Source organism: Nerophis lumbriciformis, linkage group LG08 (assembly GCF_033978685.3).
Source record: "Nerophis lumbriciformis linkage group LG08, RoL_Nlum_v2.1, whole genome shotgun sequence".
Taxonomy (NCBI): Eukaryota; Metazoa; Chordata; class Actinopteri; order Syngnathiformes; family Syngnathidae; genus Nerophis; species Nerophis lumbriciformis.
Window position 1 is genome coordinate 47,122,183 of NC_084555.2, and position 12,523 is coordinate 47,134,705.

At 40.8% G+C, this 12,523-nt stretch overlaps 1 protein-coding gene across 2 annotated transcripts in view; it reads left to right on the forward strand.

The window, feature by feature from the left end:
- Positions 1-6,567, forward strand: part of LOC133611909 (guanine nucleotide-binding protein G(I)/G(S)/G(O) subunit gamma-2) — an 85,630-nt gene extending 79,063 nt beyond the window's left edge. For both annotated transcript variants that reach the window (XM_061969083.1, XM_061969084.1), the window contains one exon: positions 5,863-6,567. In XM_061969083.1, coding sequence (XP_061825067.1) covers positions 5,863-5,991 — 129 coding nt within the window. In that variant the 3' untranslated portion in view covers positions 5,992-6,567. The remainder of the gene's footprint in view (positions 1-5,862) is intronic.
- Positions 6,568-12,523: the final 5,956 nt, after the last annotated feature.

A 12,523-nucleotide genomic window follows, 5' to 3' on the forward strand; every position in this document is an offset into this window, starting at 1 on the left:
GCAGTTTCATTAACGTCCTCCCAGCGCGGCAACAACACACAACAAGAGCAGTCACGTTTTTGTATACCGTAAAGCAGTTCGTCTGCCGTAAACAGCAATGTTGTGACACTCTTAAACAGGACAATACTGCCATCTAGTGCATTTGATGAAAGCACTTTTGTGCGTGCCACACATCAATCAGAGAGGGTGTTCAGCATGGTTAGAAAAATAGTGACAGAGAATAGAACAAGGATGGACAATTCAACCCTTAACTCAACAATGAGTAGATGAGTGTTATGTGTGTGTATATGTGTAAATAAATGAACACTGAAATTCAAGTATTTATTTTTTATATATATATATATATATATATATATATATATATATATATATATATATATATAATAAAATTAATATATATATATATATATAGCTAGAATTCACTGAACGTCAAGTATTTGTTTTATTTATATATATATATATATATATATATATATATATATGAAATACTTGACTTGGTGAATTCTAGCTGTAAATATACTCCTCCCCGTTTAGCCACGCCCCCAACCACGCCCCCCTCTCAGCCCGACCACGCCCACCCCACCCCCCGAAATCGGAGGTCTCAAGGTTGGCAAGTAGGATCTATCGCATGCCTGCGTTTCACCAATCAAATGCCGTCACTGGTGACGTTTCACTCCGTTTCACCAATCAAACAGAGCCAGGCGGTCACATGATTAACTGCACATAAAGTTTCAGCGGCAAACTACAACAAGCTTAAGCTTACATGAACTCAACGTCAAATTTGAGGAAGCACATGGCGGTAAGTAACCTTAGTAGATATTTTGTCTGTCACCGTAGGCTGATGTTGGCTTCCCTGCTATGAATCACTGTCAAATGTACATCATGTGGGGACATTTATTAACGCACTGCAGCCTCATAGGTAGAGAGACAGATACACACACACACACACACACACACACACACACGCACACACACACACACACACACACACACACACACACACACACACACACACACACACACACACACACGCATGCATAGAAACACCATCCCAGGTGCAGCCCACACCTATCAGTTTATGGTTTGCGTAGAGGCTGAATTGTTATTAGGGACCGAGTCCCTTTGGGATGGAGGACCCTATTGTATTTCTAGCGTTTTATTATTATACCGCCGCCTCTTTGAGCTGTAATTTGACCCCCTTAATTAAAAAAACCAAACCCCAAAACTCAAAGTTGCGCTCTAGCGCCCCCTAGGAAGAAAACTCAGACAAAACTGCCTGTAACTCCCAGTAAGAATGTTGTAGAGACATCAAACAAAAACCTCTATGTAGGTCTCACTTAGACCTATATTTCATACACAGACAACCCCCAGCAAAAATCAACAGGAAGTTTGCAATTCCCCCTTCAAAACAAAAGTTGTGTAAAAACAGTCAACCTTTTTCAAACGTTATCTCCTCTGAGCGTGTTTGTCGTGTCGGCTTCAAATTAGCACAGGAGAGAGATTGAACCTTTCTGATTAAAAGTTGATGAAAGAGTTTTAATTACTGCTCCGGTTTGGATTTTATGAGCCCTCAAAGTCGGTCCCGTCCATCGCTGCTTGCAGCTTTAATTTTCCTTTGTAATCTCTGCCTACTGAGCCTATGGTGCTGTTAAGTTATTGTGGCTCAATTTGCCTTCATTTTGTTTATGCCAATGTATTATTATTTAATAAATATTATTGTTTTAGTTACTTAAGAGATATTCCTGGCTCTGAATTTGCTCATTGCTATTTTTATGTTTTTGTGCATTATTTGTTGCCGTCATCATTAAACGAACAGGTTACTCATCAGTTACTCAGTACTTGAGTAGTTTTTTCACAACATACTTTTTACTTTTACTCAAGTAAATATTTGGGTGACTACTCCTTACTTTTACTTGAGTAATACATCTCTAAAGTAACAGTACTCTTACTTGTGTCAGGCTTGTCCCTGACAGTTTGACTGTGTTTTAGTTTTTTTCTCTGTGTTTGTCTTAGTTTCCTGTCAGCGCTTTTATTTTTGTCTTCATTTCCTGATTGTCTCCCTGAGTGCTGCTTCCCCTCAGCTGTGGCTGATTGGCACCTGGCCACACCTGGTGTCAATTAGCCAGCTGCTATTTAAACCTGCCTTCTCCTCCAGTCAGTGCTGGATTATTGTCATTGTCATTGTCATTACTACCTGTCTTAACACTTGTCGTTGTAGCTCTGTCTACTTTTGTTTCACTCTGCTCATGTCCTAGTTCCTTCGTGTCACAGTAAGTGTTTTTGTTTCTTGTCCAAAGTTAGCCTCTGTGTAGTGATGGGTTGATGAGGCGTCATGAAGCGTTTCGACACATTGCAAAACTGTATCGATACTGTGTCGATACTGTGTCACTAAATACTGACATCTGCTGGACATTAAAAATCCCTACAGGCAACCTATGGACCGACTCAACTGACACTGATTTTATGCTCTAGTACAGGGGTCACCAACCTTTTTGAAACCAAAAACTACTTCTTGGGTACTGATTAATGCGAAGGGCTACCAGTTTGATACACACTTAAATAAATAAATATATTGTCATTTGTAAGTTACACGTAAGTGTGATTTAAACAACAATAGCTAAATAAATACATTTATATATATAAAAAAATGGGTATCTCTGTCTGTCATTCCGTCGTACATTTTTTTCCCCTTTTACGGAAGGTTTTTTGTAGAGAATAAATGATGAAAAAAACACTTAATTGAACGGTTTAAAAGAGGAGAAAACACGAAAAAAAATACAAATAAAATTTTGAAACATAGTTTATCTTCAATTTCGACTCTTTAAAATTCAAAATTCAACCAACAAAAAGAAGAGAAAAACTAGCTAATTTGAATCTTTTTGAAAAAATTAAAAAAAGAATTTATGGAACATCATTAGTAATTTTTCCTGATTAAGATACATTTTAGAATTTTGATGACATGTTTTAAATTGGTTAAAATCCAATCTGCACTTTGTTAGAATATTTAACAAATTGGACCAAGCTATATTTCTAACAAAGACAAATCAGTATTTCTTCTAGATTTTCCAGAACAACAATTTTAAAAGAAATTCAAAATACTTTGAAATAAGATTTAAATTTGATTCTACAGATTTTCTAGATTTGCCAGAATAATTTTTTTGAATTTTAATCATAGTAAGTTTGAAGAAATATTTCACAAATATTCTTCGTCGAAAAAACAGAAGCTAAAATATTTATTATTCTTTACAATAAAAAATAAATAAATTTACTTGAACATTGATTTAAATTGTCAGGAAAGAAGAGGAAGAAATTTAAAAGGTAAAAAGGTATATTTGTTTAAAAATCCTAAAATCATTTTTAAGGTTGTATTTTTTCTCTAAAATTGTATTTCTAAAAGTAATAAGAAGCAAAGTAAAAAATATATGAATTTATTTAAACAAGTGAAGACCCATCCATCCATCCATCCATTTTCTACCGCTTATTCCAAGTGAAGACCAAGTCTTTAAAATATTTTCTTGGATTTTCAAATTCTATTTGAGTTTTGTCTCTTTTAGAATTAAAAATGTCGAGCAAAGCGAGACCAGCTTGCTAGTAAATAAATAAAATTTAAAAAATAGAGGCAGCTCACTGGTAAGTGCTGCTCTTTGAGCTATTTTTAGAACAGGCGAGCGGGCGACTGATCTGGTCCTCACGGGCTACCTGGTGACCGCGGGCCCCGCGTTGGTGACCCCTGCCCTAGTATATACAATAATAAAAACCAAGTCATTGTATTTCATTTAGGATTATTTCATATCTTCATTTAAATAAAAATATATTATCTTTTTTAGATACAGTCAATAAATAATGTGAACATGTATCATAACATGGAAATCTAAGAGAACGTGTTGTGGATGATTGTGGACTGGGAATTGTTTTAATTTTATTTTTTTACACATTTTTATTAAAAAAAAAAAAAAAAAAAAAGTTTTTCCGATGTATTACATTTTAGACGATTTCTCTTCTTAGTTATTATTTCTCCGGCTGTAGAAAAGACCCGCTCACAGGGCACAGAGGAGGCGTCAGTGCGACACAGTTCGCGTATCGGTCACGTGACCAAAACAGCTCATGATCGGTCACGTGACTTTCCAAAAGCGGTACGCACACCGACACAGGGTTTCGCTCTATGAGCTCGACGCATGCGCCGATGCATCGGTGTTGCCGGACCCATCACTACTTGTCGTTGTAGCTCTGTCTACTTTTGTTTCACTCTGCTCATGTCCTAGTTCCTTCGTGTCACAGTAAGTGTTTTTGTTTCTTGTCCAAAGTTAGCCTCTGTGCTATTTTAGTTCATAACCAAATTTGTTCTCCGCCTTGTGCGCGCCTTTTGTTGTTACCCTTTTGTTTGTTGTTTTGCCTTAGTTTTTAATTAAATCATGTTTTCTCGCACAATGCCTTCCGCCTTCTCTGCATCTTGGGGTTCGGCACCAGTGTTGGGACTAACGCGTTACAAAGTAACGCGTTACTGTAACGCCGTTACTATCGGCGGTAACTAGTAATCTAACGCGTTATTTTTTATATTCAGTAACTCAGTTACCGTTACTACATGATGCGTTACTGCGTTATTTTGCGTTATTTTTTATGTAGTATCGGCTAGAAACTGAGAAGATCTGAGTGTTGCAGCGCTGCTGAAGAGGCGACAAAAAAGAGGCGCGCCGCGCGCTATCTGTGTGTACGTGTGTGTGTGTGTGTGTGTGTGTGTGTGTGTGTGTGTGTGTGTGTGTGTGTGTGGGAGGGGGCGTGTCTGTGTCTACTATCAAGACGTCATGGCGAACCCCGAAGCCGAGTTTCTTAAAATGGAGATATTTTCAGTACGTTTCTTTTATCGACCACAAAGAAAAGAACATTTTAGTTGAATGTAAGTTTCAAATATGCTGAAACAGCGACAAAAACAACATGCTTCGACGAAGCTAGTAAAGAGACGCACACTTCACCTCCACGTCCAACAGCGGCTGGATTTTAATGAGGCACTGCACACTGAAGGTACACACACTCTGTCAATTCTCTTATATACTCTTTCATTTTAGACTTTTAGAGTGTTTGATTATCACATCACTCTAAATGTTTAGACTATAAAGTTCACAAACCTAAAGAGGGATACTAGTGGGCCAGGCTAATATTTCCTTTTCTCTAAACTAAGTGGGGAAATGTGTGGAGTGTTCTGGGCTTCAGACATGATTTTATTTCAGAATTCCTTGAGATAAAAAAACGCCTGGTTAGGCTTTATGTATGTAGTTTGTGCCTTTCTTGTTTTACAGCTATGTTGTTATTATGCTGTTTGTTACTTATGTATGTTAAGTTGCAGCTATTTAAAATAGTTTTGTCAATTTGTTCTGGTCTGAAACAAATTGGCCCTTTAAAACATATCTTTGTCTTTGTGTGTTGTATGTAGAGCACATTGCTTAGCAGAGTTCAGTGATGCAAATGCATGTCAAGTTGATCAACAGATTGTATTATTCTCCAGTGCAATAACAGTACTAAAATGAAGGCTAAAAGGGCATTAACAAAATTTAAAAATATATATAAGTAACTAAATAGTTACTTTTCACAGTAACGCATTACTTTTTGGTTTAAGTAACTGAGTTAGTAACTGAGTTACTTTTGAAATAAAGTAACTAGTAACTGTAACTAGTTACTGGTTTTCAGTAACTAACCCAACACTGTTCGGCACCTACAAACTCAGATAACTTGAGTACAATTTCTGGCTACTCTACCCACATCTGTGGATAAGATTAGTGTCCTGACTGTGACCAGCAGACTGCTTGTAGCAGACAATGTGACGGTTGTTGTACTGTACGTGACTCTACAAACCGTGTGTGTTGGCAGGTGTCAAAAGCGGCCGCAGACTTGATGTCCTACTGCGAAGCTCACGCCAAAGAGGACCCGCTGCTCTCGCCGGTGCCGGCCTCAGAGAACCCGTTCAGGGAGAAGAAGTTCTTCTGCGCCATCCTGTAAAGACGTGGGACTTGGAAAAAAAAAAAACGATGTAAAAAAACAAACAAACAAAAAAAATAGAAAAGATGTAGAAATGTTCTAGGAGGATGGGAGTAAACCATGGAAGGGGTCGTGGTCGCTTGTTTTTTCTGAGAGGTGTAGCATGTTGTAGGTGACCATGATGAAGATGATGGACAACTCTTCAGGCTGTGATGTGTACAAAACTAGTTCTAATGAAAAGTCTTATTTTGTGTTTTTGTTGAGCTGTTTAAAAGTGTGTGTGCGTGCGTGTGTGTGTGTGTGTGTGTGTGTGCTCGACTCCTGACTAAACTAGACGTTACTTGATTGCTGAAATTATTATTTTGATCCTTTCAACGCTTTACCCGTGTCTTACTTGGGTTTCTTTCCATAACTCTTCCGTGTGCTTTTTACCATTCATTTTGTTGAAGTCAGTTTCAGCGCTGGGAAAGTAACTCTGTGAACGGCCATCTCTCTGACCAATGTGATCTCGTCTGTCTCTTCTGACACGCAAAAATCTCCTTTCTACTCTTTGTACAAAAAAAACAATACGCAAAGTAAACTGTGATGTGCTGTAAAGTCTTCCAGAGTCGTGTATTATGAGAGTTTTAGCGCCATTGACTGCGACCGACTTGTGGAAAGCTTTTACGTCGCTCTCCCCACCACACGGAAAGAAGACAACGGTGAGGTTGATGGCTGGTGAGGCACTGACTTCATCACAGTCAGATTTACAAACATATGAACCCTAAAGAGTATCTTATTCACCATTTGATTGGCAGCAGTTAACGGGTTATGTTTAAAAGCTCATACCAGCATTCTTCCCTGCTTGGCACTCAGCATCAAGGGTTGGAATTGGGGGTTAAATCACTAAAAATTATTCCCGGGCGCGGCGCCGCTGCTGCCCACTGCTCCCCTCACCTCCCAGGGGGTGATCAAGGGATAAGTCAAATGCAGAGGACAAATTTCACCCCACCTAGTGTGTGTGTGACAATCATTGGTACTTTAACTAAACTTTAACTTTACACATACAAACTGTTGTCACGTTCAAACACTGAGGACATCTATTAAACAAGACAAAAGGCAAGGAATCAAACAGAGACAGAATTCAATTTGGACTCAATATTGAGGAGAGACATGGCCACTGCACTCTCTGTACAGTTCTGCACCACGCTCTGACGAAGAAGGTTTTCGTCTCCTCATTTATTCAGATGTTCAATGTTCACGCACCAACACATGTCACAGCAGGAATGGGAAGTATGTAAAACAGTCATTGTTTTAGGTCTCATTGAAGTCCAAGAAGAGGATTTCTCGGGCTTGGGCTCTTCCTGGATCCAGCTGGGGCAGGTGTTGGAGGACAATGGATAACCCCTCCCGTCTCCTGACCACAGGGACTTCAAGAGGGCAGCGGGTCATAAATAGCGTTGACCTCGGTTACCAAATAGTTGGAAGAGAGTTTGTGAAATACTTCAGAGAGAGAGAGTTTAACACTTCAAAGAGAGTTCCTCTGGAAGTTGAGCAGATCCTGCCATCTGTCCGTGTTGAAATCACAGTGGCGTTTCACGAGCCTTCTTCCACAGCATTCATAATACAACATTTCTTTTGTGATAACTTACAATTATTCCAACAACTGTAGCACACAAAAAAGCACATTTAATTAAAAAAACGTTATTATGGTCTTAGCTTTACTTATAAGTGCGGGAACAGTGGTGTTGGAGGAGTTGTGAATGAATGAAATATGAAATCCGTGCTGCAGTCTGCAGGTGTACCTAATGTTGTGTCCCTGCAGTCGTTCACGGCTCCTCCGGCGCGAGCATTGTTGTTTTTGCACTTTCTGGCTTCTTGTTAAGTGACTTTTTGGGTGGATTCGGTCTTGCACGTGGGCTTTGGTTGGTGTGGCGCTCCCGTCGGGGGGTGCATTCTGCGGCGGGGGTGTATTAACCGGCACCAGGAGGCGGGATTACTGCGAGCCTCACACAGTGCGTCTTCGCAGCAGTTTTATGATTGCTGATACTTTACACACATACAGTTGTTGACAAAATACACTGTACATTATATACCTCAGCTAACTAAACTATGGAAATGTATAATATAATTCATATAGCAATACGGTCTCACTGCACAGCAGGCCAGCAGTTAGCCGAGTCCGCAATCCATGTTGAGGCACTGAGTGACGTGCCTCAACTGGCTGCTGATCACCGCACCGTCTCTTCTCAGTATTTGAACGGTAAATGTGAAAATTCAGCGATTTTAGATAAAAATAATCTAAAACTGGTGAAGTTAAATGGAAAATAACTTTATAGTGTAATCACTGGATACATTTAACAATTTAATAAATTTGTTTTCTTTTTACATTTTTTTTCTTTCCATGATGGCAGGTGAGGCCCCGCCTCACCTGCCTCCAGTGACCGCACGTCACTGGAAGACAAGTATGGGAAGTGAAGGTTCACCATCAAGCCTGGAGAGCCACCGACTAGTGTCTTGTGCCAGGTAAACACACGACTCAACGTCTGCCTTTTACAAAACCCAAAACCAGTGAAGTTGGCACGTTGTGTAATTCGTAAATAAAAACACAATACAATGATTTGCAAATCAACTTACCGTATTTTTCGGACTATAAGTCGCAGTTTTTGGGTGCGACTTATACTCAGGAGCGACTTATGTGTGAAATTATTAACACATTAGCGTAAAATATCAATATTATTTATCTCCTTCACGTAAGAGACTAGACGTATAAGATTTCATGGGATTTAGCGATTAGGAGTGACAGATTGTTAGGTAAACGTATAGCATGTTCTATATGTTATAGTTATTTGAATGACTCTTACCATAATATGTTACGTTAACATACCGGTTGGTTATTTATGCCTCATATAACGTACACTTATTCAGCCTGTTGTTCACTATTCTTTATTTATTTTAAATTGCCTTTCAAATGTCTATTCTTGGTGTTGGCTTTTATCAAATAAATTTCCCCCAAAAAATGCGACTTATACTCCAGAGCGACTTATATATGTTTTTTTCCTTCTTTATTATGCATTTTCGGCCGGTACGACTTATACTCCGGAGCGACTTATACTCCGAAAAATACGGTATATTCAATTGAATAGACTGCAAAGACAAGATATTTCATGTTCCAACTGAGAATTTTTTTATTTTTATTTTGCAAATAATCATTAACTTACCATTTAATGGCAGCAACACATTGCAAAAAAGGGGCATTTTTACCACTGTGTTACATGGCCTTTCCTTTTAACAACACTCAGTTAACATTTGGGAACTGAGGAGACCAATTTTTGAAGCTTTTCAGGTGGAATTATTTCCCATTCTTGCTTGATGTACAGCTTAAGTTGTTCAACAGTCCGGGGGTCTCCGTTGTGGTATTTTAGGCTTCATAATGCGCCACACAATTTTAATGAGAGACAGGTCTGGACTACATGCAGGCCAGTCTAGTACCCGCACTCTTTTACTATGAAGCCACGCTGTTTGTAACACGTGGCTTGGCATTGTCTTGCTGAAATAAGCAGGGGCGTCCATGGTAACGTTGCTTGGATGGCCACATATGTTGCTCCAAAACCTGTATGTACTTTTCAGCATTAATGCTATACTGTGACAGACTCTAGCTGTCGTGCGGGTTCTCAGGACCACCAAGGAAGGACATTGCTTCAAGCATCGTTGACTTTATTTTTCAATAAAACCTCAGTCTCAGGTCGGGTCGCTTTCCAGCTCCTTCCTCTTCCACTGCTCCGTTCTCCCGGTCGCTTTTCAGCCGGCCGCGTCTTCTCTGTCTCGCTCTCGGTCGCTTCCGCTCTGCATCCACTGCTGGCTCTCCAACTCCTTCTGCCCCTGTCAGGTTCAAACACTGATGACATCTATTAATCAGACAAGAAGCAAGGAATCATGCAAAGACAGAGTTCAATTTAGCTCATGAGGACAACGCATGGAGCTGAACACTTAGTCACAGTCTCGCCCTACGCTCTAAGGTTCAGCTCCTGCGTCTCTCTTTTTATTCAGAGTTCTATAGTCAACATCACTGAGGCCGCCTCTAAAAGGAGTGGTCACATATATTATGCAAAGCAGGTCCAAGACGCACAGTACGTGACGGAGGGTGCTGGGGGCCTTGTGATTTCGCCTTGTCCCCGCTTTGTCTGCGTGTTGTCATCTTATTTTCGTTGAGGTCGTTGAAGTCCTTGGCTGTTAGCGGGCTAAAACAAAGAAAACATCTGTGGCTGAGACCACCCCTTTTGTCCTTGCACAGATTAGAAAAGTCTAACTTGAGCACAATAGCTAAATAACTAAAGCAACAGACTTTAAGCATACTAAAGTTAGTGTGATAATATATACATAATTATTCTAACAGCCCCGTCGTTCTCAGCCGTCGCGCTTTTACACCCTGAGCGGGGATTACTCAATTGTCCCCAGGTGCGCGATCCACGCACCTGATCTCGCTTGCGGCGTCGAACCCGGCGCGCCCCGCCTCGCTGCTCGCACGCCGTCCATGCCTCCTCGCCGCCATCTTGGAGCGGGCTCAGGTGTGCCCTGCCTTGCTGTTGGACTGCCGGCCACGCCTCCTTGCCGCCATCTTGGAGCGGGCTCCGGTGTGCCCTGCCTCGCTGTTGGACTGCCGGCCCCGCCTCCCCACAGCTACCTTCACAGATATCTAGGGTTTTGGCTCCAGCCACTGGACGAGATGTGTCTGATCTAAGTCTATGAGTACAAACTGATAAAGTCTACTCGGATGAGAGGCGAAACGTCTTCCGAGACAAACCAAACAGTCCAGTTGCGATGGATTGAACGCCCTGAGATGACAATGACCTGGATGAATGACAACATTCATTACACATCAATCAATCAATCAATGTTTACCTATATAGCCATAAATCACGAGTGTCTCAAAGGGCTGCACAAGCTGCAACATAATATTGTGAGAATCCAGTCCATAGTGGATCTAACATAATATTGTGAGAATCCAGTCCATAGTGGATCTAACATAATAGTGTGAGAATCCAGTCCATAGTGGATCTAACATAATAGTGTGAGAATCCAGTCCATAGTGGATCTACCATAATAGTGAGAGTCCAGTCCATCGTGGATCTAACATAATAGTGTGAGAATCCAGTCCATAGTGGATCTACCATAATAGTGAGAGTCCAGTCCATCGTGGATCTAACATAATAGTGAGAGTCCAGTCCATAGTGGATCTAACATAATAGTGAGAGTCCAGTCCATAGTGGAACTAACATAATGGTGTGAGAGTCCAGTCCATAGTGGATCTAACATAATAGTGTGAGAGTCCAGTCCATAGTGGATCCAACATAATAGTGAGAGTCCAGTCCATAGTGGATCTAACATAATAGTGAGAGTCCAGTCCATAGTGGATCTAACATAATAGTGTGAGAGTCCAGTCCATAGTGGATCTAACATAATAGTGAGAGTCCAGTCCATAGTGGATCTAACATAATAGTGTGAGAGTTCAGTCCATAGTGGATCCAACATAATAGTGAGAGTCCAGTCCATAATGGATCTAACATAATAGTGAGAGTCCAGTCCATAGTGGATCTAACATAATATTGTGAGAGTCCTGTCCATAGTGCATCTAACATAATAATGTGAGAGTCCAGTCCATAGTGGATCTAACATAATAGTGAGAGTCCAGTCCATAGTGGATCTAACATAATAGTGTGAAAATCCAGTCCATAGTGTATCTAACATAATAGTGAGAGTCCAGTCCATAGTGGATCTAATATAATAGTGTGAGAGTCCAGTCCATAGTGGATCTAACATAATAGTGTGAGAGTCCAGTCCATAGTGGATCTAACATAATAATGTGAGAGTCCAGTCCATAGTGGATCTAACATAATAGTGAGAGTCCAGTCCATAGTGGATCTAACATAATAGTGAGAGTCCAGTCCATAGTGGATCTAATATAATAGTGTGAGAGTCCAGTCCATAGTGGATCTAACATAATAGTGTGAGAGTCCAGTCCATAGTGGATCTAACATAATAATGTGAGAGTCCAGTCCATAGTGGATCTAACATAATAGTGAGAGTCCAGTCCATAGTGGATCTAACATAATAGTGAGAGTCCAGTCCATAGTGGAGCCAGCAGGAGATCATCTTGAGCGGAGACAAGTCAGCAGCGCAGAGACGTCCCCAACTGATGCACAGATGAGTGGTCCACCCTGGGTCCCGACTTTGGACAACTAGCGCCTCATCTGTGGTCACCGAATATATTTAGACATATTCCATCCATCCATTTTTCTACCGCTTGTCCCTTTTGGGGTCGCGGGGGGTGCTGGAGCCTATCCCAGCTGCACTCAGGCGGAGGGCGGGGTACACCCTGGCTGGACAAGTCGCCACCTCATGGCAGGGGCCAACACAGATAGACAGACAACATTCACGCTCACATTATTTGGGTTAATGCTTTCTTTATACACGACTCAGGGCAAAGTAGGTCGTGGTTGTCCCCTGGTGGCCAGATGGCGATTATTGGGTTTTAAAAATGCTTACCGAATGCAGCTGAGATAGGCTCGAGCAC